General features: G+C 38.9%; 1 protein-coding gene across 3 annotated transcripts in view; it reads left to right on the top strand.

Annotated features, from left to right (window-relative positions):
* The first annotated feature begins 577 nt into the window (after positions 1–577).
* Positions 578–25848, top strand: part of PRKG2 (protein kinase cGMP-dependent 2) — a 126921-nt gene continuing 101650 nt past the window's right edge. For 2 of the 3 annotated variants that reach the window (XM_019025079.4, XM_019025078.3), the window contains exons 1-2: positions 578–864; positions 10748–11221. In XM_019025079.4, the coding sequence (XP_018880624.1) occupies positions 10761–11221 (461 nt within the window). In that variant the 5' untranslated portion in view covers positions 578–864; positions 10748–10760. Of the gene's footprint in view, positions 870–10747; positions 11222–25848 lie in introns of all 3 variants that reach the window. The other variant, XM_031010232.3, reaches the window with a different exon arrangement.

Raw genomic sequence — 25848 nt, 5'->3', positions numbered from 1 at the left:
ATCTCTGTCCCTCGAAACTCGATTCAACCCCTGCCCCCAGCATCACGTAAACTGGGAAACTAGATGTAAGTTATGGCCCCAGAGTCCGGGAGGGGCGCGTCGACGAGCTGCTTCGGGGTCACATGTCTTCGTAGAAAGGCATTGGTGTGACAGAGGAGGGCATGTCCAGGGTACGTGCGCCTGTTTGAGCTCTGGGAGGGAAGGCGAAGTGGAGAGAGCCTGCAGTGAAAACAGACTGGAAGGATGGAGGAAAGGGAGGGGAAGGAAAAAATGAACACCTCCCTGAACTTTCCTCTCCCCTCGTCCCACACACTTGAAATAGAAATAATAACATGAACAAAAATGCTTACAACCACGATGTTATCGCCCTACTTAAGTTGCCTCACTCTGGAGGGTATGGGGTATAAAGTGCAGACTGCGGCTGTGTCGGGAGTAAAGGTTCGGGCTAGTGTGGGTGCGGGCGCGGGTGACCCCACCTTTAGGGAAGCCGGCGCCCAACTATCCAGGCAGTAGCCCCGGCTGACCCCCTCGCTCCTCCTTCCCTCCTCTCTTCCCTCCCTCCCTGCGTGTCTCCTCTGCACCGGCCCCCGCCGCGGAGCCAGGCGGCAGCGCCGACGCCGCCGCAGCTCCTGCCCGCATCGCGCTAACCCGCGCCCCCGGCTCACACGTAGCCGGAGCGACTGAGCCGGCAGCCCCGGGCCCACGCTGAGCACCGTGTGCACGGCGGGGCTGGCTGAGCTGACCTGCGCTGGGCTCCGGCGCCGCAGGCGGCTGGGGAGGGCGGCGTGGGAGAGGACGCTGAGACGCAGGGGCGGCCGCGTCGAGGTGACAAGCTGCGCACCTGGAAAGTTACCCGGCTGTCTGGTGAGGTTCGTGGGCCGGGGGTCTTGGGCGCCGGGGTGTGAGGGCGCGCGGGGAGGGATGGGGTCGGCGTGCGCGCGTGTGCATGCTGTGAATGCGTTGCGCGATGTGCGCCTCTATTCTACACCCAGCCGGTCTCTTGCTTGTGCTGTTCGAGTGTGGACGTGTGTACGCGTTGCATTCGCTCGGTGTGGCAGCGTTTCGTGAGCTCCTGGAGGCAGGGAAAGGCTACTTGTGTTTAGAGGTTCTGTTGAGGGCGGGAGGGGCTCAGCCCCAGTGGGGAGTCCTCAGGGTTCTCTAGGTTTAGCGAGGAGCAGCGGTGGAGGCTGTTGCTCCGAGCTAGGGGATTGGCGGTGCTGTCAGGGCTTGCGCTCCCGGCTTTGCTTCGTCGAGCTCTGGGTAGTTGCTAGAGGACGGTCCTCAGGCAAGGACTTTTAGGAGTCCTGGTAAACTTGTGTGGGTGTCCTTTTGTCACTCTGGGCACCGTGAGGCGCTTTCATATTTCTGTATTTCTCGGTGATGAAGAAACAAGAGCAAACAAAGCCCAGAAACCAGCCACTTTGGGGATGAGAAAAAAAGAAATAGGTTCAGTTTTGAGAAGAACTACGGTGCAACTACAAAGCAGCTGAGGCCAGAGCTGACAATAAAAGCAATGCATGCAGAATTAGTAGGTAGGAAGGGTGACGCTGGGACAAATGCCTTGATTTCCTGATCTTCATCTTGTTCCCCAAGTTCCCAGGGGCTTTTTCTTTCTTCTTCTCCTTCTTCTTCTTTTTTTTTTTTTAGGGAAGAGAGCAACATACACCTGCCCCCACCCCACCACACCCCCATACTTAGAGTTTCTTAGAAATTGTCTCTTTTCTTTGCAAGTTTCTATTTAACTCATGAAGAAGGCGATCATCCCACATAACATACACTAGCTGTTTTCAGTACTCCTGTTTAGTTTTGCACAGGAGGGTATGAGCTAATATGGTAGAGAATTCTCTATGGAGAATTAGAGCGCATCCTCTCCGTTGGAACGCTGTATGACTAAGAATAAACGACCTGAAAAGATGATGCCCAGGGATCTTTCTCTTTTACATGAAATCCTTAACTCCAGTTCTATGAAGTCATTACAAGTGAGGCTAATGAGAATTCACCTCACAGTGAAGGCATATGTTGCCTGGCTGTTGCCCAAGTCCTGTGATCCCTTATTGTCTTGCTTCCTCTAGGCTATTTTTCCTATGAATTATCTCTTCTTCTCCCATGTTTTCGTTTTTCCTATCTCCTGTGCTTCATTATCCTGGAGCTGCAGACATTTTCAAGTTTTCATTATTTTAAAAATCCCTCACATGAACCATGATATCGTCTTGCAGGCTCTACTCTTAGTGTCAGCTCTTTCCGTGGTCCTTTGTAGTTGAGTGTCTATCCCCACTCTTTGACAAATCAGATTCAGCACTTTTCTCTCTGATCTCATTTGCTGTGACAGGCCTCTGGGATGTGAGGTGCAGCCTGCTCACCTCTTAAGGATCTTATCTGCATGGCCTTTCTGATGCTTCTCCTAAATCTCTTATTGGTACACGTGTTCCTTCTCCTTTGTGGTTTGCTTCTCCTCCTCTTCTCCCACAAGTAATATCCACAGATATTACCTATATGTTCATAGGTAACAATAGAGACATTCCTTTCTTACCTTCCTTAGTGATCTCATCTACAAATGGTACTTCAAGTCTTGTATGGAGCAATCTCTTCCCTTGAGTTTTCTTTTTTGCTTCTACCTGCTAGACATTTGCATCATGATGACCCACAAGCATCTCAAACTCAATATATGTAAATCCAGACTCATTACTGTCTTTTCAAAGCATGCTCATTCTCCTGACTTCTGTCAGTGTCACAGTGTCTAGCCCATACACGGTGCCCTATGTGTTCTTTTTGAATGACTGAATGAATGAAGAGTAGATAGTACTACTTTCCTTCAAGCCTCCTAAGATCAAAACATTGAAATCATTTTGATTGCCCTCCCATGCACATCCATTTAATTACTACATTAGAGATGCTATCCTGCAGTGTTCCTCCTACTCACCCTCTTCTTTTAATATTAATCTCTTCACATCCTCTCTCACTTTAACCAAAGCAGTACCTTCTTACCATATCTTACAGTTTTCTTTCCAACCTCGTATAGACCTAGACACTCTTCCTCTCCTCATCGCTAATATCCTGGGCACTTGCCTCCAATTCATCAACTTCAGCCTCTATTTATGTATCAATAACTGCTTAATATTTTCAGCTTTCCTCTTTCTTTAGCTTTTCTTGTCCCTCATTTCTTACTGCTCACTAAACTTCTCTACCTTAAAGTTTCCACTGGTGCTTCAAACTGAGTATATCCAAAATTAAAGTCACTGTCCTGTCCCTCAAATCTGCTCCTCATTTTGGTCAATGACATTACCTTTTACCCAGTTGCCACAATATAAACTTTCAAATCCTCATCGTCTTTCTTCTTGCCACCACTCAAAAATTCTGTCAGCTGTAATCTTCTGACCTAGACTTACAGACCTACATTTCTGTGTGTTTGCTTGTTTATCTGTTAATGTAGCCCCCAAAATAGCTGAATTTGGCAGTCAAATATAGGATAGTGGCATTCATAAAATTCACCGCGAACATTCTGCTGGGGGGGTGGGAGGGAGGCACTTTAAAGAGATAACCAACCTCCAGAGTAGCTGCAACTTTGATACAATAAGGTCATATGATTTCCTGTCAAGAGAAAGTTTTTCTCCAGCCAGGATGCTGTGGACAGAGAAAACAAGCAGTAGATTCCAAACTGAGCCCCGGGTCAACAGTCACAAGGTTGGATGGACAGATGCTTTTAATTGTGGCATTGATGTGAAAGTGAGCTGTTTCTCACAAGGACAACAACTCTGTGTGGTTTGCTTCAGGGAGAAGAATCAGGGATTTATATATTCAATTATTTTCTAAAGGAACTTTAGAGAGACAAGCTAATGGTAACATCAAATGTATCAGTTTCCTATCCACCTAGAATATTATCTGTAGAAGTCTGTATAATTCACTCCTCTGATTTCCAGCTGAACTGCCCATTATCATTAAAAAATCAATTCTGGTTTCCATGATTTATTGAAGGGAAGGACATTACAGTGTTACATATAGCTGTAACTTTTATTGAATCTCATATGGCAATGTTTTTCTCTCTGGCTACCACGGAGATGGTCAATTTTTTTCTTGAGCTCAAGAAGTTCAAGTCATTAAATAGTGTTGGGACTCTGAGCTTTAATCCTTAAACTATCACCTCCTATTTGGATTGGTGCAATAGTATCTTCCCTTGTCTTACTTCCTCTAAGCTCTTTTTACTCCATTCCTTATTTATGAGAATATTATTTTCCTAAAGGACAAATCTGACCACATAACTAGAGAACTTAGTGTATCTTAAGATTCTGATACCATAATGTGGCGTAGGAAATTTTTCAGTATCTTACTTTTTCAGTTTCATTATTCATTACTCTCCTTCCATCCATCACACATTTCAGCCTGTCCCTTGACTTTGCTATCAGCTTTCTTGCATTCATTTCTTAATAAGTAATTCTTTTCTTAAACTAATAGACTTTCTATATTGTAGAAATTTTAGGTTTATAGAAAAATTGAGTAAAAAGCACAGAGTTCCTATATACCCACCTCTCAGCACTTTCCCCTGCTCTTAACATCTTTCATCAGTATGGTACATGTGTTACAAGTGATGGAACAAATATTGATGCGTTATTATTAAAGTCCATAGTTTACATTGGGGTTCATTCCTTTTGTATATTCCATGGGTTTTGACAAATATATAATGAAATGTGTATATCATTACAGTATCATATTGAATAGTTTTACTGCCCTATAAATGTTCTTTCCCACCTATTCCTTTCTGTCTTTCCCCAAGCTCCTGGCAACCACTGATCTTTTTATGGTCTCCAAGTTTTGTCTTTTCCAGAATGCTATACAGTTGAAATCATACAATGTATAGGCTTTTCAGATTGGCTTCTTTCACCCAGCAATATGCATTTAAAGTTCCTTCATGTCTTCTTGTTGGCTGATATTGCTTTTATTATTGAATAATATTCTATTATATGGATGTGCCACAGTTTGTTTATCTGTTTACCTACTGAGGGACTTCTTGGTTGCTTCCAGGTTTTGGGAATTATAAACAAAGCTGCCATAAACATTCATGTGCAGGTTTTAGTGAAAACATATGTCTCATATCAGTTGGGTAGATACCAAGAAACATGATTGCTGGCTTGCAGAGTAACAGTATATTTAGCTTTGTAAGAAGCTGCCAAATTGTCCCCTAATGTAACTATATCATTTTGTATTCCCACTAGCAATGAATGAGCATTCCTGTTGCTCCATATTCACACCAGCATTTGGTGTTGTCAGTGTCTTGGATTGTAGTCATTGTAATAGGTGTGTAGTGGTATCTCATTATTGTTTAAATTTGAGATTCCCTAATGACCTATGATGTTGAGTTTCTTTTTATATGCGTATTTATCAACTGTGTGCCTTGTTTGGTGAGGTGTCTGCTCAGATCTTTTGCCCATTTTTCAGTTGGGTTGTTTGTTTTCCTATTATTGAGTGTTCAGAATTAGACATATGTTTTAGAAGTACGTTCTCTCAGTCTATGGCTTGTTTTTTCATTTTCTTCTTTTTTTTTCAGAGCAGAAGTTTTAAATTTTAATCAAGTCAAAATTATCAATTTTTTCTGTCTATGAATCAGGCTTTTTGGTCTTTTATCTAAAAAGTCATCACAAAACCCAAGATCACCTAGAATTTCTCCTATGTTGTCTTTTGGGGGTTTTGTAATTTTGCTTCTTACATCTAGGTCTGTGATCCATTTTAAGCTAATTTTTGTGAAAGTTATAAGATCGGTATCTAGATTCTATTTTTTTTTAAAAATTAATGCCTAGTTGTTCCAGTACAATTTGTTAAAAAGACTATCCTTTCTCCATTGACTTGTCTTTGCTCTCTTTTGTATTCTTTGATCTTTGGATCAGTTGACTGTACTGTTTAGGTCTACCTCTGGGATCTCTATTCTGTTCCATTGATCTACTTGTCTATTTTTTCACCAATACAACACTATATTGATTACCATTACTTTATTAGTAAGCCTTAAAGTTGGACAGTATCAGTTCTCCTTCAATATTGTGTTGGTTTAGTATATGTTTTCTGTTCAATAAGTTTTTCTTCTAAGATAAATTCTCTTGTTGGATAAATAATGTTAAATGTAACAATAATAGTAATATTTAATATTTCTTAAATAAATACTATATGCTAATACCTGTGCTAATTTTTCATCATGATTTATCTCATTTAATCCTCTAAAAACTGTAAATGACAGGCAGCATTGTTTTGTCTATCTCTCTATGTTTCTATCTTTTTCTTCCATTATTGACACTCAAGTATCTTGCCTGAGGGCACATAGACCACTAAATGAAAGTGCTTCCACTGGGACTCTGGATCCATAGCCTTAGCCAGCACCATACCATCTCCCATATTGACAGATATACATGTAGCTATACACACACATCTATATATGTGTATGTGTGTTTGTCTGTGTATATTTATAACAGACTCCAGATGGGTAGAGAGAGAAATAGATATTATCTAGACCAGAGCCAAGATTCTGGTTTCAAACTGCTATAGGGCTGGAGGAAAAACAGAAAACAAAGCTTAATTCCTCCCACATTGACTGCCAGGTGTTAATCCGCCTGCAAGCGCCTTCACAGTCACTTTTGCTTTTCTTATGTCTCTTCTAATTACCTCTTGGTGGACAGCAATTTCTAAATGGCGATTACATTAATATAATAATTTGTAGTCTTATGTAGTTTCCTCTCTTCTAGCGAAATGCCACTACTCATTCGATTGCTGTCTCCTATACCTAACTGCAGAAGAGTATTGCCTCCAGAGTGAACTATGGTTTTTGGTTGCCTTCAAAGATAATTAGGTGGACCTCTGTGTTTTAAGCATTTCATTGCAATATGTGAAAATAAATAGGGGCTACATGAGGGAATTACAGAGCTTCAATTATTAAGTCCTTGTAGTTATGAACTGGCTCCATGTCATTCATAATTCTTTTTTTGTCTCCATCTTTTGGTTGGGAACTTGTTTTCCAGGCTGTTTGTTTCCAAATGACTTCTTTTCTCAATGGAAGATAGAATCCAGGCAAAGTAAGAGTCCCTTACTCCCAGCCACCGCCTCCCAAAGGGATAATGTGCATCTTTAAAGAGTTTTGTCATTTGAGAGGCTGAGGCAGAAGGGTGGTTTGAGCCCAGGATTTCGAGACCAGTTTGAGCAACATAGTGCAAGACCCCATCTCAACAAGAAAATAAAAAAAATCAGTCAAGCATGGTGGTGTGCTTCTGTAGTCCTAGCTACTCTGAAGGCTGAGGCAAGAGGGTCACTTGAGCCCAGGAGTTTCAGGTTATAGTGATTGCACCACTGGCCACTGCATCTCATGGCTGCAGAATGAGACCCTGTCACAAACAAACAAAAACCCACAAAAGACTCTTGTTGGAAGACATCCAGTTTACTAGACTTCTGTCCTACCCAGAAATGATCCTCTCTGGGTTTTCTTCACACCTAGACATTAATTGCCTGTTTCTAGTTACATACTATAATAAGAGCTGCTTACCTACTTCAGGTATTCATACGATACCTGCCAGGCATCGTATGGGATACTTTACAAACGTAATAATCATAGTAACCCTATGAGATGGATATAAATATATTCCCTTTTGTAGATGAGAAAGTAAGACTCAAAGATTTTTAGGAATATATAGAAGGTTGAGAAAGAGCAGATTGTTTTATAACCCTAATTGGCCTGACTCTATTGCTCATGTTAAATTCTGATCTTTATCTCCAGACTCATTTCTTATTGCATCATGTGCTGCCCTCTGACTGTAAGAATGATTTTAATAACCTGCAGTTGCCAGATTGATGGAGCAACATCCTATGGTTCATTTCTCCTTGTGGCTAGCAATACATATTTGAGAAATAGCTTATCTTAGTGACTGATACAGGAAACAGAGTGAATCTAATTAGGTTTTATGAAGCCAGAGACTTGAAACCTTGGCTTCAGGGACAGCAATATTTAAATGGATGAACTAAGTAAGAAATCAGACTAGTATTGAGCCATTTAGTAACTTACTTATGTATCTTAAATTAGTGACTTGAAAGATGAGTTAGTTACTCTCATTTTACCCCTCTTTGAAATTCTAAATAGCTTGAAAGATTTACATAGCTTCCAACTAAACCAGAGGATAATTGGTGTTTTGGGAGAATTTAACATCCTCTACCTAACTGTGCTTCAAGTTTGTAAAATTATTGGATTGGTACAGAATTTTTTGAATACCATCCATAGAGCAAAAATGATTCTAAGCCTTTTCATATTTGTAATGCTAAAACTGTTTTCTGTGCCAAATTTGACTGCAAATCCATGATGGGATATGCCCCTGATATAGTATATGATACTTTGGTTTTAGTAAACAATTTTTCCATGAACAAAAATGAGTTAGTTGTTAGTTTAATATTAGATTTGAAAGTTTTTGTGCGTGCTTTTTTATTTATAAGGCAAATCCTTTTCCTCCTACCATCACATCTCCCTTCTTTCTCTACTGACCTAAGAATACTTCTCCATGAACCAAGAAGGCTGTCTAGAAAATGGCTCACTGATGTGTGTTAAAAACGTGTGTACACATTAATTTCAGATTTTTTGGAGCACCTTTCTTATGCTTGTAATTCATAATCTCATTCAGGTTTATTCTCAGATTTCAATATAACATATTCTGAATTGCTTATTCAAGATACAAGTATGTCCAGGGCTACTTCTTTGAATTCTAGTCTCTTCATCCTTCTTATACATTCATAATATATAAGATCAGTAAATGCTGCCAAGTCAACAGAAACTTAAAGGTTAAACCTGCCACATCTCTGCAACATATTAAGGCAATTCTCCAAAGGCTAATGTTTATGAAGACCACTTTGAACCTGAATTCTATGAGAAATAACTAGGTGTTTCAAGATTGCTTTTATAAATGCATTTGTTTTTTGCACCATCCATTGTAGGCAATCTGCATTGACTATTTGGTCACATCTGTTTGAAATCTAGATGCTGTGTTACATCTTTGCATCTGTGCCTTTGTTGTTGTAGAGGTCACAATTATTCTGGTAGAACTAGTGAAAAAACTCTAAGTATTTCACTTCTATTTAAGTTTGAAGTTTGGAGGGCGAGAGGGGCAGATGTGTGGGTTATAAAACTGTTTCATTTCTTCTGATTTGAGATAATCAGAAGTAATTCAAGCTTAGTTTACAAGTGTTATAATGCTTTTTGGGTTATGTCTGTTGTATTAGTCTGTTCTCATGTTGCCATTATAATAAGGACGTACCTGAGACTGGGTAATTTATAAAGGAAAGAGGTTTAATGGACTCACAGTTCCACATGGCTGGGGAAGCCTCATAATCATGGCGGAAGGCGAAGGAAAAGCAAAGGCAAACTCCCCTTTATAAAACCATCAGATCTCATGAGACCTATTCACTATCACGAGAACAGCATGGGAAAGACCCACCCCCATGATTCAGTTAGCTCCCATTGGGTCCCTCCCACGACATGGGGATTTATGGGAGCTACAGTTCAAGATGAGATTTGGGTGGAGACACAGCCAAATGATATCAGCTGTCAAAAACTGCATGTGGAAAAATATGAAGTTTAAATAGGTAGTCTAAAAAGCCTTTAAACATTATAATAATTAATCAGAGCAGTATTTCCCAAAGTTCACACATTCAAGTTCTACTTTTGTGATTCTGCTCATATGTGCTTATTATCTGCAGGTGATTTATTTTTATTTTCATCGAATTGACTCAGTAAACCTGAATACCTAGTTTAGTCTTCACTGAAGCAATAATAACAATGAGATCACAACTTTGTGGTGATAGTTATTTATATTTCAAATACATGTTAAAATAAATATATAGCTATTAGACTAAAACAAGTTCTGAATAAACTAAATCATCCCTCATAACCCCTGATCTGCATACCACATCCAGAGACTCACTAGATTCATGATTACTTTGGGGCCTGAACTGAAGATATTCATTTTTTTAATTTTTGAAATTTTCATAACTTCCCACACTACACCAATGTTAGGAGGACATTCTTAATAGGAAAAGAATAGAGCCTTGCAGCATGGGTCGTACATTTTGGAGATCCTCCACTTTGGACATAAAGTAGAGGATGCAGAACAATTTTAAAACTCTTCTTCTTGTTGGTGACCACAGTTCAGAAGTGTTTTAGCAGTGAGTGTTATCAGAAATGCAAAACTTAATAGATACATACAGCAGGAGGAAAGTGCTAATCAACCATCACCAACTCTGCTTCCGTCTTCCGAGAAATGCAGATGTGTAATTTTCTAAATCTGGGGAAGGTTTCTTACTGTTGCCGCATGGGGAGCTGTGCAAGTTGTGACATTTCCATGCCTCTGTTGTTGTAGCTGCTCATTTGCATTTTATCTTTGCCATGCTGACATCCAAATCACAGTTTTGTTGTGATGCTTTTGGCAGCTGTTCAGAGAGACTGTCCAGAGAAAACAGCAGGTAACTCAGACCATTTGTGAAAAATGTTAGGTGTGATACTTATGCTCTCAAAGGGACAGGTAAGAATGAACCCAAATGCCAACTCCTCTTCATGGAGGGAAAAAAGAAATCAATAGATAGCTTTTTTTTTTCTGGAAACATGGGGAAATTTATTGCTTTTCAAACAATGAAGATTGCTGTGCTCCTATTTATGAAACAAGATAGGAATGAGAGGAATGGTGGGGACTGTTGGGAAGTGAAACTCCACTTGATACTTCCCAATTCTGTGCCCTCTCAGGTCCCTGAGCAAAATGGGAAATGGTTCAGTGAAACCTAAACATTCCAAGCACCCAGATGGACACTCTGGAAACCTCACCACTGATGCTCTGCGGAACAAGGTGACAGAGCTGGAGAGAGAGTTGAGGAGGAAGGATGCTGAGATCCAGGAGCGGGAGTACCATTTGAAGGAGCTGCGGGAGCAGCTGTCGAAGCAGACTGTGGCCATTGCTGAACTCACAGAGGAGCTCCAGAACAAGTGCATCCAGCTGAACAAGCTGCAGGATGTGGTGCATATGCAGGGAGGAAGCCCGCTTCAGGCCTCTCCAGATAAAGTGCCTCTTGAGGTCCACCGGAAGACCTCTGGATTGGTCTCTCTCCATAGCAGGAGGGGAGCAAAGGCTGGCGTGTCTGCTGAGCCAACAACCCGGACCTATGACCTGAACAAACCCCCTGAATTTTCCTTTGAGAAAGCAAGAGTCAGAAAAGACTCCAGGTAAGAAATTTTCGCATCCTTTAAACTCAGATGGGCTTAATATTGTGAAATATGAGAGTGATATTTATTAAGCCTCCTTAATGATAAAGAACATATTGACCCTTTCAGATTTTGGGGTAGAGGGGTTTTTGAAATGATTTTGTTTTGCAAAAAAATCTCCCATTGGGCAGAAGTTTAAAGCAGAAATTGTACTATATATATCTCTCTGTGAGGAGCTCAGTTTACTGACAGTTATTTCTATTACCTTGAAAACCCTAGGGGTGTGAAATAGTATTAGAAAGTGTACACTTCTCTTTCTAGAGGAGTGAACTTAAAAATGTACACACACCACAGTGAATTGTGACTATGTTAGCCAAAAAAAAAAAAAAAAAAAAGAGAGTCACATTTTAGTAGTCTTCAAGTGTCATGGAAAAGGAACATGCTGGAGCCTCAAAGAAAGATGAATTCATTCATTCATTCCAGTTTATGTTGGTCTCTACTCTCTGCCAGCCACTGTGTTAGATGCTAGGTATGCCTCAGTGAATAGAAACAGAGCCTTTCTAGCAGGGGCGGTAAACAGTATACACAGAAACAAGTCAGCAATGTGTAATTATTAATTGGAATCAATAATATGATAAAAGCCAACACTATAGCAGGTGGTATCTGGAGTGAAGGGAAAGGAGGTCAGGGAGACAACAGAAGCAGGCTTGTCATGAAGGCCTGGCTGAGGAAGTGACCTTTAACAGACTTCAAGGAGCATGAACCAGGCAGGAAGAGGATTTCAGGCAGAGGGAACAATTAAAAGCTAGAATTACTTTTAAAAATTTGAGTTTTTAAAAGAACATATAAATATTTGCCACTGCATTCATGTATAGGTGTGTGTGTGTGTATGCATTTCTTTATGGGTGAAAGTTTGATTTTCTGGGTCAGGGAAGACTCATTAGAAACATCATTAGTTAGGGTTCCCTTCCTTTACTATTTTTAACTGAGTATTTATTAATTGAAATTAAATCTTTTGCCTTGATAATGCCTTGGTTGAGCCTGAATCTCTATTGCAAAATGCAAGATTTGTGAAATTAAAACAAATTTTAACATTCACGAATGTAAGTATTATAAATTAAGATAAAACATCTGACCCAGACAAACAAATGATCAATTTTAACAACAGAATTATAAAGGGAGGTTTAATTAATCAATTTGTTGACAGTACTGGAAGCATAGTGAATGATCAATAAATATTTGTGAAGGAAGTTAGTGATGCCAGATTATTAATTATAATATCCTGTGACTGAAAGAAATTTGATTAATATTGGATTTCAGCAGTTTTATTAAGTCAAAATTTTTATTAGTCTAAAAATTTCTCATCTATTTCCTTTCAAAAGTAATAATCATTTTTAATGGTATGAATTCTGAAATTATAGACGGCACAAACTTATATTTGTTTTAAAAAACTGAACATCATCCAGTATTCTCTTCTGTTAGAGATATATGAACTCTACATAGTATATGTATATATATACATATATAATAATATTACAGAATGTGCATTACATTACTATATATGTCCACGTAAGTATAATCTATTATTTACTCACAAAAATGTTACAAATAGCAATGTACTTTTTTATGCAGAATGACATGTAAGAGAATTTAGTAGCAATTCATCTTCTTTGACCTCCCTATATATGACACCAGATGTATTCTCTTGAACCAAGATTATGTTCAATTACTTTGTTCAAAGACTTATGCTCATCTTGAGGCAAAACACCATTCTCCTGGTGCTGAAAAATCTGAGATAAGCGTATTTCCTTGCTTTTATTTAAGGATAAATTATTAGCTCTGCTATAATCAGGCAAAAAAAAAAATCAGTAGTTATATACACTTTCTGTGCCAAACCAGACTTCTTTCTGTCTATAGTGAATGGGACGCAGGAAGGATATTGTATCTCCTGAATAAGGATTATTGATTATTCTCCTCACCATAAAGGCAAGCCAAGTGGATACAAGTCTGTGTTGTGGTCAGGATAAAGAAATGGGCTAATTGATTTCTTAATGATTAAGTCCTAAAGAGACAAAAACTGTATCATCCATGCCCTAACAATCCTCATCTGCTTTCACAGAGCCTTGTGGTTCGAAATTGAATAATTACATAAAAAATGGAAACATTCTTTTTTAGTTGACTGGTTTGTACCTCAGTTTCCCTTGCAAAAAGTACAGATACCTCCTTAAGTCTGAAATAACTAGCTAAACACAAATAGTTAACTCTATAAATTCAGAAATTTAAAATTTTTCAATTTTTCAAAAGTGCTCAATATTACAATTCATTTTCCATTTCCAAATCATTTCAGTATTGGATAAAAGCCAAAAGTAAACTTTGGATATTTTTATATCTCTTTTATATTATACAGCCTGTCAAAAATTTGTAAGAAACAATTTTCCAGAAGTTAGAGCATTAAAAGGATAGACATGTCCTTCACTGATAAAAGGATGATGTACAGTATACATTAGTTTGTCTACTTTTCCAAGCAGTTCCTGCTAGATATCAGAGATTTTAAGATCATCAGTCATAATGGCTCTTCTGTTTATTTTTTGGTTCTCCTAATTTATTTTTTGGACTTTTATAAGGTATCCTGGCTGAATTTATGGCTAAATCTGTTTCTATTAATATACACATCAACTACATTTTGGACAATGTTCACCCTTCCATACTGGATCAGAAAGCCACTGAATGTCTCTTCAGTTTTTTTGTCTAAGAGAGTATTTCTGATGAACACTTAACAGTGAGCAAGAAACTGAGGGGAGACTCCTAGCTCTCCTTCAGTCAACAATATTAGGGAGATATGAAGCACCCATAGAAGCCAGAGAATAAAATTTGATGGAATGATAGATTCTGAATTTGAATATTCAGTTTCTATAATTCATGACACAGTATTCTATGATTTTGCTAAGGTACCTGTGCTCAGATATATCATAAGTGGTGAGTGAGCCTCTTCAATTGCTAGGCACCACCAGCTTTATTGTCCTGTACCCATCAAATATACTTTTACGGTCTGAAGGTGTAACTTAATTTGTCTAATTGTACCTCCCTTCTTTATATGGAGGAGCTCATAATGAAACTCTACTGGCATTAGGGAATTCTGGAAATTTGTTTCTTTCTGATTTCAAGGATCTGCATTTTAATATCAGGTTCTAGATTCAGTGCTGTCCAGTAGAACTTTCTTCAGTGATGGAAGTATTCTATAATCCATGCTTTACGATATGGTAGCCAATAGCCAAATATGGCTATTGAGCACTTGAAATGCAGCTAGTGCCACTAAGAAACTGGATTTTTAACTTATTTTCTTACAAAGAAGCTTGAATCTGATGGATTTTTATTTTTAATTAATTTAAACATTGAATAGTCACATGTCTATTGCCTACTCTACTGAATACTGTAGTTCTAATGGTTTTGACTGTAACTGCTATTGCCTAAGATGGGAATTATGACTTAGTTTGGGAACCCTTTGTAGACGAAGTGAGACCTATGTTCAGTTTTAGGACAACGCCACAGAAAATGAGTCTATGCCTGTGAGATTGAGGTGGGCACAATGTGGAGTCACTCGTCAGCTGCACCCAACCTGCAGTATATCATAGCTCTTTGTAGGGACCTGGCTTTGTGCCTACTGACCATTTTAGATCATCAAAAGCATGCAGCATGCAGTGGGCATGTAGCCTGTTTCTGTAACAGGCACTCAGCTTTATTGAAGTATTGTAAATTTCATGATGAATCAGGGTACTGTGTGTCAAATACTATGATCTCTGACTTAAATTTAATATGTTGAACATCAGAAGACCTTGGAGCCATAGGAACCTTACAGATTGTTTGATGCTACCCCCCTTACTAGAGAAGTAAGGACACAGGTACTGGGGAGTTATGGAATATACCATGGTTGTTGGCAGAGCTAAGATTAGAATCCAAGACTCTTGAAATCAGGATCAATTCTTTTCGTCTTAAGTCCTACTCTAGTGTTCTAAGAACTACCCACAAATGTGAAAGGCCTTGATTAGACCAGCCTGGGCACCAGTCTGCCTTATTACAGTGTGCCCCATTGATTGATAGTAAGAGTGGTGGTGCTTCCTGGAGCTTCCTAGCTTCATCCATGTGGAGTTGAGCAGAGGTGGCCCGTTGCATCGATGCCTACTAAGTTCTGGATCCTTAGAGCTGAGGTCTGTGAGAAAAGGACATTGCGAATGGGTTTGATCCACCTGATGGCAGCAACTGTGGCATATATGGAGGGTCACATATGGGTTCCTGAATAATTACAGTGCTTCTCAAGGCTGAGAACTGAATATCACTGGCAGAGAGGGCAGGGAAGAGCTCACATAGCATTTCTGCCCATGTCTGGTCTGCCTTGAGCACCAAGACAACCATGCATTCAGATGTCAGACCTTTTACTGAGATTAAGTTTTTCTTTTCTGTTTATGTAGATATTGTTTAGAAAACTTCATCAGAGCAAAATTAGGAGCTCATGCTGAATGTCTGGTGGAACACAGGCAAATTAATCAGAGACATCTGGCAAGTTGCTGGTATGACTGCATTTTGCTAGGGATGCTTAAACTATCATTTAAAACTATTGTTCTTTCATGAAAAGGAAAGATAAAACAAAGACTTGCCATCTGACTTCAGATTTGACTCCAGTTTTAGGAAGGACAATTCATTTTATCTGTCACTCCCACCACAGGAGCAGAATAGGTAAAAGAAGAAAATGCTAGTGAGTCATACGTTTAAATAAGATGTGGAAAAGGACTGTGGAAGAATATGTTTGTTTTTATTTGCTTCCTTTCCAAAGCAGTACTGAGCATTTGAGGATGTGCACTACAGAACATGTTTTCTTTATTGAAGAGGAATGTTTCCATGGGAAAAAATATTTATATACCACTAATTATGTGCCAGTCACCACTCTGAATGCCTCGCAAATACTGAATCATTTAATCCTCACAATAAACCTATAAGATAGATATTATTAATCACTCCCATTTTATATATGAGAAAACTGAGGCATACAGAATTATATAACCTGCCAAAGGTTATGTAGAGTGTAATATAGGAAACAGAATTCAAAATCAGAAAACCCGCTGTCCAGATTCTGCTCTATTCATTCCTATAGATGATTTTTTCAAGATAACAATCAGAGGTGGACTCTTGACCTTTTTATTGGAAAGCCTTATTTAAAAATTAAATATATAATCAGAAATAATTTTTTTTAAATGCAATGATTAGAAAAATCTCCCTGCTATTGTTATTTTTCCCTGAAAATGATTCTTCCAGAAAGTGCTACTCTATTAGCAGTTTGCAGGAGTGGGAACTTTTGCTGGGGAGGAAACACCCCTTTTTTCCCTTCCATGAAATAGTGACTTACATGTTGCCATATGAGAGGCTCTATATCTAGATTTTACATAGATAATTAAAGATTTTTAAGAGTGTATATACAGGCTTTTACCAGTTGGACAGTTACAAAATTGGTATATATTCTCATAAATACTATTGTCTTAGCCCGGGTCTTTAGAAAAGCAAAAATTGAAGCTGTCTATATAGGATAAGGCATGGAAGAAGAAAAATAATCCAGTTTTGTGGTGATCTGATACCAAGAATCTATGGTGAAGGTAACTGGGTGATGTATCTGGTGAAAGTTGTCAGTATGCTTGAAAACAAAAGGTTATATTTCATAGTGATAGACAATTTGCATGTAGACACTCAGATCAAAACTAGCTACTCAGCGATGGGATGAAAAAACTAAGTTATTGGTTGGCTATTACATATCTGTCATTCTCCATAATTAACTCATGGAGGCCTTAGACTTGCCTAATGAGGCATCAGTTTTTTGTTTTACTGAAGGTGAAATTAAAGCTCGGGGTCATTCAACTTGCTCCAGGTTGTAATGTTTATATATTTTTGGAAACAGTTTTCCAATTTGAGTCTGCCTGATGTCAAATGTGTATTCTCTACCACAATGTGCACAACATTTATAGCCTGTGCAGCCTACAGTGTAAGTGGCTTCCCTTGGGGTTGTATAACCAGGCTGGGGGCTTTTTTTGTGGGGGTGAGGTAGGGTGGGTGGTACCGTTAAGCTCCAAAAAAAGGAAGAGGTGAAAAGCATGGAGGAATTTAGGAGCCTGACTGGAATTAAGTGGCAGCTGCCTTGACATCTAGATGAAGTTAAATAAGCTTTGGCAGCTGGTTTGAGTCCTGGCACCCAGCCAGTCTCCCTTTGTGCCTCTGTCTTTTCTTTTCTCTAGGAGCCAATGAGCTCTGGGCTCCGCTCACTCTGCTTCCCCACCTCAGCCCTCTCAGCCTCTCAAATGGTCTTCTACTTAGTTGATATCTGCCCTTTAGTCCTTCTCACTTTATCCTTAAAACTTCTAGTCTTAGTTGCTAGGCATTAGGAAAAATATTTAATGAAGCCTTGGAAAACACTGAGGATTTGAAGGCTAATTGTTTTGAGTAGTCAAAGGTCTAAGAGCTCACTGTTAGCACTGTGCTGACTCTGAGGAGCCTACCCTCGCCTTGTGGGCTACATTCCTAAGGGGATGCACAATGCTATTTTTACACTACACAAAAACCATGGCACTTTTGGACCCAGTACCTAGCCTTGGCTGAGCAGCTTTAATGTCCAAGTTTCCCTTTACTCCTTCAGATTAATACATCCAATGCAATAAATATTTATTGAATATTGAATGAATGAATCCAATTCTTTAATATTTTCTTCCACATTTGCTTCCCTTTTCCTTATTTCTTGTTGTCTTCCCTCCTTCATTTTTTTTTTCACTAATTCTTTAATTTGGTTTCTTCCTAATCTTCTCTCATTCTCAATATCTGACTAGTCAATGGCCAATACTACCAATTTTGAGTATCTTATTTGGTACACTCTGCTATGACCTATCTATAGTTATCTCACTTATTTTCAGAGTTAACCTATCTGGTAAGTATTATTATATGAGGCTTATTAAGAGTAAGTAACTAGCCCCTGGTTATCACTAGTAGTGGCTAAGGCTTCTATAAACTCACCTAGATGTTAAAACATCTGCCTCTTAATCACAATAACTCTGAAATCTATTCTCATTTTATTTCGCTTGCTATTGTTTTAATTTATGTAGGATATTTATAGCAGTTTCTGGATCTGCTTGGTTCCAAATAGGTTATTCCAGGTGAGTTTGAGCAGTGCTGGCTTTTAACAAGGGTCCTGGTTGCCTGGGCAGGAGCCTTCACCTCTTCTCCCTTACGTTTTCTAAATATCCTCTGAAATGGGTGGCTCCTTTTGACCTTTTTTTTTTTTCTTTTCTCAAAAATATTCTGGACACTGCCCATTCCTTGCTAGATACCCAGGAAGGACTGTAGTAGAAATAGCATCATTGAGAAGACAGTGGACAGTGGTCTTTCTTTTCCTTGCTTGCTGGATAAGAGAGAAACATCACTACTGGCCTTTGCCTCCTAGTGAGCAGCATTCAGTTTCCACAGAACCTCCCTTTTCTTTCCATAAGCCTGAGCAGCTCAGCTCCTATCGCCTCTTTCTAGAGTTTAAATTGCAATACAATTCTCAAGAAGGGGAACAGATCTGAAGACAAGGATGAAATGTTTCGATTTTCAGACACTTTGGAAGTCCCTTCTTTGTGAAAGATACATTTCTTGTATCTATCCTTTAACTAAAAGTGTTTCTTTTCATTAAAGTCTCACTTTAAAATGATTTGTCTTCTCTTGCTGCTGACTCTTCCTAGAGGTATTTGTTAGTTGTAGATTTTTCAGTGCAGTTATGTGTGACAGCTTTCTTTCTTTCTTTCTTTCTTTTTTTTTGAGATCTATAGCCAGGAATGGCCAGAGAATATTTTATATTTTATATATATTTTATAATAAAATGCGAGTCATCAGGGTCCCCCAACATCTGTTTAATCCTTCTTGGGTTATTTTTGATGCCAAATCAATTTTAATTGGTAAATTTCAAGCAGACGTTTAAATGGTCTTTTTGGGGCTTACAGATTAAGCTCTGGGAAATATGAGAGAAAGAAAGACCTAGAGCTTCCAGTTCCCTCTTTCCAGGTGAGATGAGGAAAGAGGAAGTACAAGTGAGAAGAACAAGATACAACTTGAAATTTCTTGGCAACAGAAACTCAGGAAATGCAAGCATATTGGTTTTCTATTGCTGTGTAATAAATTACCACAAACTTAGTAGCTTAAACAACACATATTTGCTATCTCAGTTAGCAGTGGGCCAAGAGTCCAGGCGTGACTTATTTAAGTCATCTTCTCTGACGTCAGCCACAAGGCTGCAGTCAAAGGGTCAACTGGCCGTGTTCATTTCTAGAGTTTTCTACAGGAAGAGGTCCTCTTCCAAGCTTACGTGATTGTTGGCCAAATTCAATTCCTTGTGGTTGTAGGGCTGAGGTCCCCATTTTCTTGCTGGCTGTCAGCTGGGGCTGCTCTCAGCTCCTAGAGGCTGCCTAGAGTTCCTGCCTTGCGTCACTCTCACAGGCCCTCTCACAGCATGGCAGCTTACTTCTTCAGACTCAACTGGATAAGCCCAGTTAACTAAGATGAAGTCTTATATAACCTACCCAGGAATGGCCTTCCATCATCATTGCTGTGTTTTGTTGATGAGGAGCAAGTCACAGGTCCTCACTCCTCACTCACCAAGCCTTTTGCTTCTCTGGTGTGAGATTCCTGTTTAGGAATATTGGCTATGCCGGGTAGGTAAAGCCATGCATAAAAAATCTTGTACATCCATGCTTATAGCAGTGTTATTCATAGTAGCCAAAAAGCAGAAACAACCCCGTGTCTGTCAACAGATGAATGCAGAAGCAAAATGTAGTATATACATGCAATGGGATATTATTCAGCCTTACAGAGGAACTCTGACACATACTACAGCAGGAATGAAGCTTGCAGACATTAGCCAGACTTAAAAAGACAAATGCAGGATTCCATTTATATAAGGTACCTCGAATCGTCAAATTCATCGAGACAGAAAGTAGAATGGAGATTGCCAGGAGCAGGAGGGGTGAGGAGACCCAGGGAATATATAATAGGTACAGAGTTCCAGTTTGGAAAGATTCTGGAGATAGATGGTGGTGATGGTTGTAAAACAATGAGAATATACTTATTGCTACTAAACTGTACACTTATAAATGGTTAAAATGATACATTTTATGTTATGTATATTTTACTAAAATTAAAAAAAAGTTCATACACTGAGGCTAACTTGACACCATGTTTCTAGGTGCCAGGCCACGTTTCAGGTTCCAGACAGAATGCTGGGAGGAGGGAGAGGAGAGTAGGGATTTTCTCGCTTGTGTATTATATTGCAGAAAAGAACAAGCTATGTCAAATTCTTGTAACAAACATGAATTGATCATTGTTAATCAATACTTGTTAATTACCTAATTGATTGATTAATTGATGAGCCTTCAGTAGAGCATGTTCCCAGTGCTGTGGAAATACAGAGGGAAGGGACAACTTCAACTCTCTTCCATGTTGTTGTTTACAGCTGTAATCCTTAATCTTAAGTTTACATTGTAATCACCTGCAATAAGAAGTACTGATGCCTGGGTCTAACCCCCAGGTATTCTAACTAAATTGATTTGAGGCAAGAGCCCTGGGCGTATGGATTATAGGTGTGCATATATATATTTGTGTATATATATATATACATATATTAAAAGCTTCCCTGCTGATTCTCATATGAAGCCACCATTGAGGAGCACTGTGTTATAGGAGCAGGTTTCCCTGCCGCTGACTCCTCAAATACTTGGTTTGAAGATTTAAGAGCAGTACTAATTAGAGACATTTAAAGGAACTGTTTGCCTTTTGTACCTAATTACCATGCAACACAATGATGATTATGCCTGTCATTGAGTGTGTCAGATAAACTTCTTTGTAAGTTTTGATTGTTTTCAGCATTTCATTGTTAAACCCTGTTCTTTGATGCTCATGGGAATAGAATCATCTACACAAACTTAAGGAAGAGAGAGAGAGAAATGTTTTGTTGTGAGCATGAAATAACAGCCAACAGAATTAAATTACAACTGTATTTAATTATATGGGCAATAAGTAAAAGAATTGAGAGAAGAAAGTCATGCTTATTTTATGACATCCGTGGGATGACCTCATTTTTGTCACGCTAGTTTCTTAAATTATAAACTTGTGCATTTATTAGGTTTTTTTTTTTTTTTGGTTCATCACTCAAAAACAATTATCTGGGGATGGGGAAGAAAATAGAGATGCGTATCCTGTTTATTAAATGTGCCTTGTTATTATTAGGGTGACTGACGTTTTCCAACTCCACTCTTGTCCCTGTACCCATAATTTTTAAATTGGGAGAAAGAATTTGAATGTCCTTTGGGTTTCTTAATTTTGTCAAGTTTCTAATATGTGCAAAATACAGTTCTAGGTATTAAGTAATAAGAAAAACATAGTCATACCCTTGAAGATCAGTGTCTCTTTGGGGAAATTATAATTTATGGCATTAATATTCTAAGAGACAGGCATGCAAAGGAAAGCGGGCAGATTCTTTACTTGGTAGGGTAGAAGAGAAAATCTCTAGCTGGGGTTTTAAGGAGGAATAGATTATAGGAGACAAAGAGGCCTGGCACTGTGTGGTTTGGTGGGTCTGGGGTACCCTAAGTATGGGGAACCTAGACAGGACAGGAGCATTACCATTTTGAAGTGACCTCCTTCAATAAGTAAAGGTAGGTCTTAAATATACAGTTTTTGTTTGTTTGTTAATTTATTTTTGAGATGGAGTTTTGCTCTGTCTGTTGCCCAGGCTGGAGTGCAGTAGAGTGATCTCAGCTCACTGCAACCTCTGCCTTCTGGGCTCAAGCGATTCTCCTGCCTCTGCTTCCTGAGTAACTGGGATTATGGGCGCCCACCACCACACCCTGCTAATTTTTGTATTTTTAGTAGAGATGGGGTTGCACCATGTTGGCCAGGCTGGTCTAGAACTCCTGACCTCAGGTGATCTGCCCACCTTGGCCTCCCAAAGTGCTGGGATTACAGGCGTGAGCCATCGCGCCCGGCCAGCATAGAGTTTTTAGATTTGTTCTAACTCAGCGTTTAAGGTGCTGGTAACTTGCCTACTTATTGTGGTGATAGCTAACCCTTATGCAGTATATTTTATGTACCAGGCACAGTTCTTAGTGCTTTATTTTGTTAACTAATTTAATTCTCATAGAAATCTGTGACCTGTAGACTGTGTTTATTATTGTTTTACAGCTGAGGAAACTTAGAGGTTCAGTGACTTGCCTAAGGTTCCGCAGTTAGTAAGTGGCAGAAGTTGGAATCAAATCCTGGCATTCCAGCTCTACTAGATTTTGTGACCTTCACAAGTATGCCTTACCATATGTTTTCTAATTGCATGTAGATATAATTAAGCTATGAAATGAAATACAAGTAAAGTTGCTGCCTTTTATGCTCACAAAAAATCCTTGATAGATAAGGATGAAGGAAGGTCAAGGCCACTGGCCCCAGCTTTGCACTGAGCCTTGTTCAAAGAACGTTGCAAGATACATGCTTTGACCTGGAAAAAACAAAAAACAAACAAACAAAAAACAACAGTGAGAACACGGACCTCTAATATATGAGCCCAGAGAAGAAAGATTGAGAGCCTAATACAACTGTAGGTGAACTTTGCCAAGTTAAACTTCCTGAAGCAACTTAGAGGATGAAAATTTATTGCTTCAAGAAATGTTGACTGTGTAAGTTGGGGGTATAAAATGATTACAAAAGGATTACTGCTGCCACCTCAAATGGGCATGAATTCAACATCCAGCCCCATTGGAGGAACTTTGAACTGAGCAGAGGGTCTCGTCAGTGCCTCCTTATTCTATGGTTTTCATAACTTTTCTCATTCCACTCTTTCCCCCAGAAAGACTTCTACCATTTCCAGCTACTATGACTACCGTTTATTAAGTTACTGGCACGTTATTTAAGTTAATGTGCATAATATTCCTATGAAGTAGGCATAATTACTATGCCTATTCATAGATGAGAGATCTGAGATTCAGAAAGCCTAAGTTACTTGTCCAAGATAATGAAGCAAGGAAGGTGCTGGCAGCATGTATGCTAAAATTGAAGCTAGGTAGTGCCAGAGCTGATCTTTCAACCTAAGATTTTCTGATTCCAAAGTCATACACATTTTTTAAAATGAATTTTTAATTGAAGTACACAAAAAGTAAAGTGAACATACCCATGTGACCACCAAAATGATCAGAAAATAAACATTACTAGCACCTTGGAAGCCCCTCATGCCCTCTTTCAATTTCTACCCATTATCTTCCCTTTTAAAGGGAGCTACTATTTGCACTACCTTTATCAGACATAGTACTTTTTACCTGTTGTTGAAATTTATTTAATGGAAGTATGGAGTGTGTACTCTAAAGACTCTGGCTTCTTTTGTTCCTAGAGTGAGATTCATTTATGTTATTGTATGTAACAGAGGTTCACTAATTGTCATTGCTATATAGTATTTACTGTATGACTATATACAATTTAATCATTCTATGATTTATAGGCATTTGGTTAATTCTGGTATTTAGCAGTTATGAATAATGCTGCCATGAACATTTTTGTACATGTCTTGTATATGAATTATGATGGGTATAAACCTAGGAGTGAAGTTACTGGGTAGTACATTATATCCAAGTTTAATATAGATGGCCAAATAACTTTCCAAAGTGATTAAACAAATATATACTCCCACCAACACATATGTGTATTAAATGACTTCATACGTTCAACAGCATTCAGTCAGTCTTTTTCATTTTGGCCATTCTGCTGGACATTTTGTGGTGTCTCAGTGTCCTTTTAGTTTTCTTTTCCTTGATAATTAACAATGGTGAGCCCTTTTCGATGTGTATATTTTCTGTTGAGGTCTGTTTATCTCCCATAGCTCTGTAGTACAACTGTTGTCATAAATCAGGAATCTATGAATGTGTAGGTCAATTTTTGAATTTTCTTTTCTGTCCCAGAATTCTTTTTTTATTTTTATTATTAATATTATCCTTTAAGTTCTGGGATACACGTGCAGAAGGTGCAGGTTTGTTACATAGGTATACACGTGCCATGCTGGTTTTGCTGCACCCATCAACCCCTCATCTACATTAGGTATTTCTCCTAATGCTATCCCTTCTCCAGCCCCCAACCCCCTGACAGGCCCCAGTGTATGATGTTCCTCTCCCTGAGTCCATGTGCTCTCACTGTTCATCTCCCACTTATGAGTGAGAACATGTGGTGTTTTGTTTTCTGTTCCTGTGTTAGTTTGCTGAGAATGATGGTTTCCAGCTTCATCCATGTCCCTCCAAGGGACATGAACTCATCCTTTTTTATGGCTGCATAGTATTCCATTGTGTATATGTGCCACATTTTCTTTATCCAGTTTATCACTGATGGGCATTTGGATTGGTTCCAAGTCTTTGCTATTGCTAACAGTGCCGCAATAAACATACGTGTGCGTGTGTCTTTATAGTAGAATGATTTGTAATCCTGTGGGTATATACCAAGTAATGGGTGTGCTGGGTCAAATGGTATTTCTGGTTCTAGATCCTTGAGGAATCGCCACACTGTCTTCCACAATGGTTGAATTAATTTACACTCCCACCAACAGTGTAAAAGTGTTCCTGTTTGTCCACCTCCTCTCCAGCATCTGTTGCCTCCTGACTTTTTAATGATCACCATTCTACCTGGCATGAGATGCCATCTCATTGTGGTTTTGATTTGCATTTTTCTAATGACCAGTGATGATGAGCTTTTTTTCATGTCTGTTGGCTGCATAAATATCTTCTTTTCAGAAGTGTCTATTCATATTCTTCACCCACTTTTTGATGGAGTTATTTTTTTTCTTGTAGATTTGTTTCAGTTATTTGGGGATTCTGGATATTAGCCCTTTGTCAAATAGAAAGATTGCAAACTTTTTCTCCCATTCTGTAGGTTGCCTGTTCATTCTGATGACATTTTCTTTTGCTGTGCAGAAGCTCTTTAGTTTAATTAGATCCCATTTGTCAATTTTGGCTTTTGTTACCATTGCTTTTGGTGTTTTAGTCATGAAGTCTTTGCCCATGCCTATGTCCTGAATGGGGTATTGCCTCTTCTAGGGTTTTTATGGTTTTAGGTCTTATATTTAAGTCTTTAATCCATCTTGAGTTACTTTTTGTATAAGTTTTAAGGAAGGGGTCCAGTTTCAGTTTTCTGCATATGGCTAGCCAGTTTTCCCAACACCATTTATTAAATAGGGAATCCTTTCTTGATTGTTGTTTGTGTTAGGTTTGTCAAAGATCAGATGGTTGTAGATGTGTGGCACTATTTCTGAGGCCTCTGTTCTGTTCCATTGGTCTACATATCTGTTTTGGTACCAGCACCATGCTGTTTTGGTTACTATAGCCGTGTACAATAGTTTGAAGTCAGGTAGCATGATGCCTCCAGTTTTGTTCTTTTTGCTTAGGATTGTCTTGGCTATACCGGCTCTTTTTTGGTTTCATATGAAATTTAAAGTAGGTTTTTCTAATTCTGTGATGGAAATCAATGGTAGCTTGATGGGGATAGCATTGAATCTATAAATTACTTTGGGCAGTATGGCCATTTTCACAATACTGATTCTTCCTATCCATAAGCATGGAATGTTTTTC

Source organism: Gorilla gorilla, chromosome 3 (genome assembly GCF_029281585.2).
Source record: "Gorilla gorilla gorilla isolate KB3781 chromosome 3, NHGRI_mGorGor1-v2.1_pri, whole genome shotgun sequence".
In the NCBI taxonomy this organism is placed as follows: Eukaryota; Metazoa; Chordata; class Mammalia; order Primates; family Hominidae; genus Gorilla; species Gorilla gorilla.
This window is presented reverse-complemented; position numbering and strand designations above follow the sequence as displayed.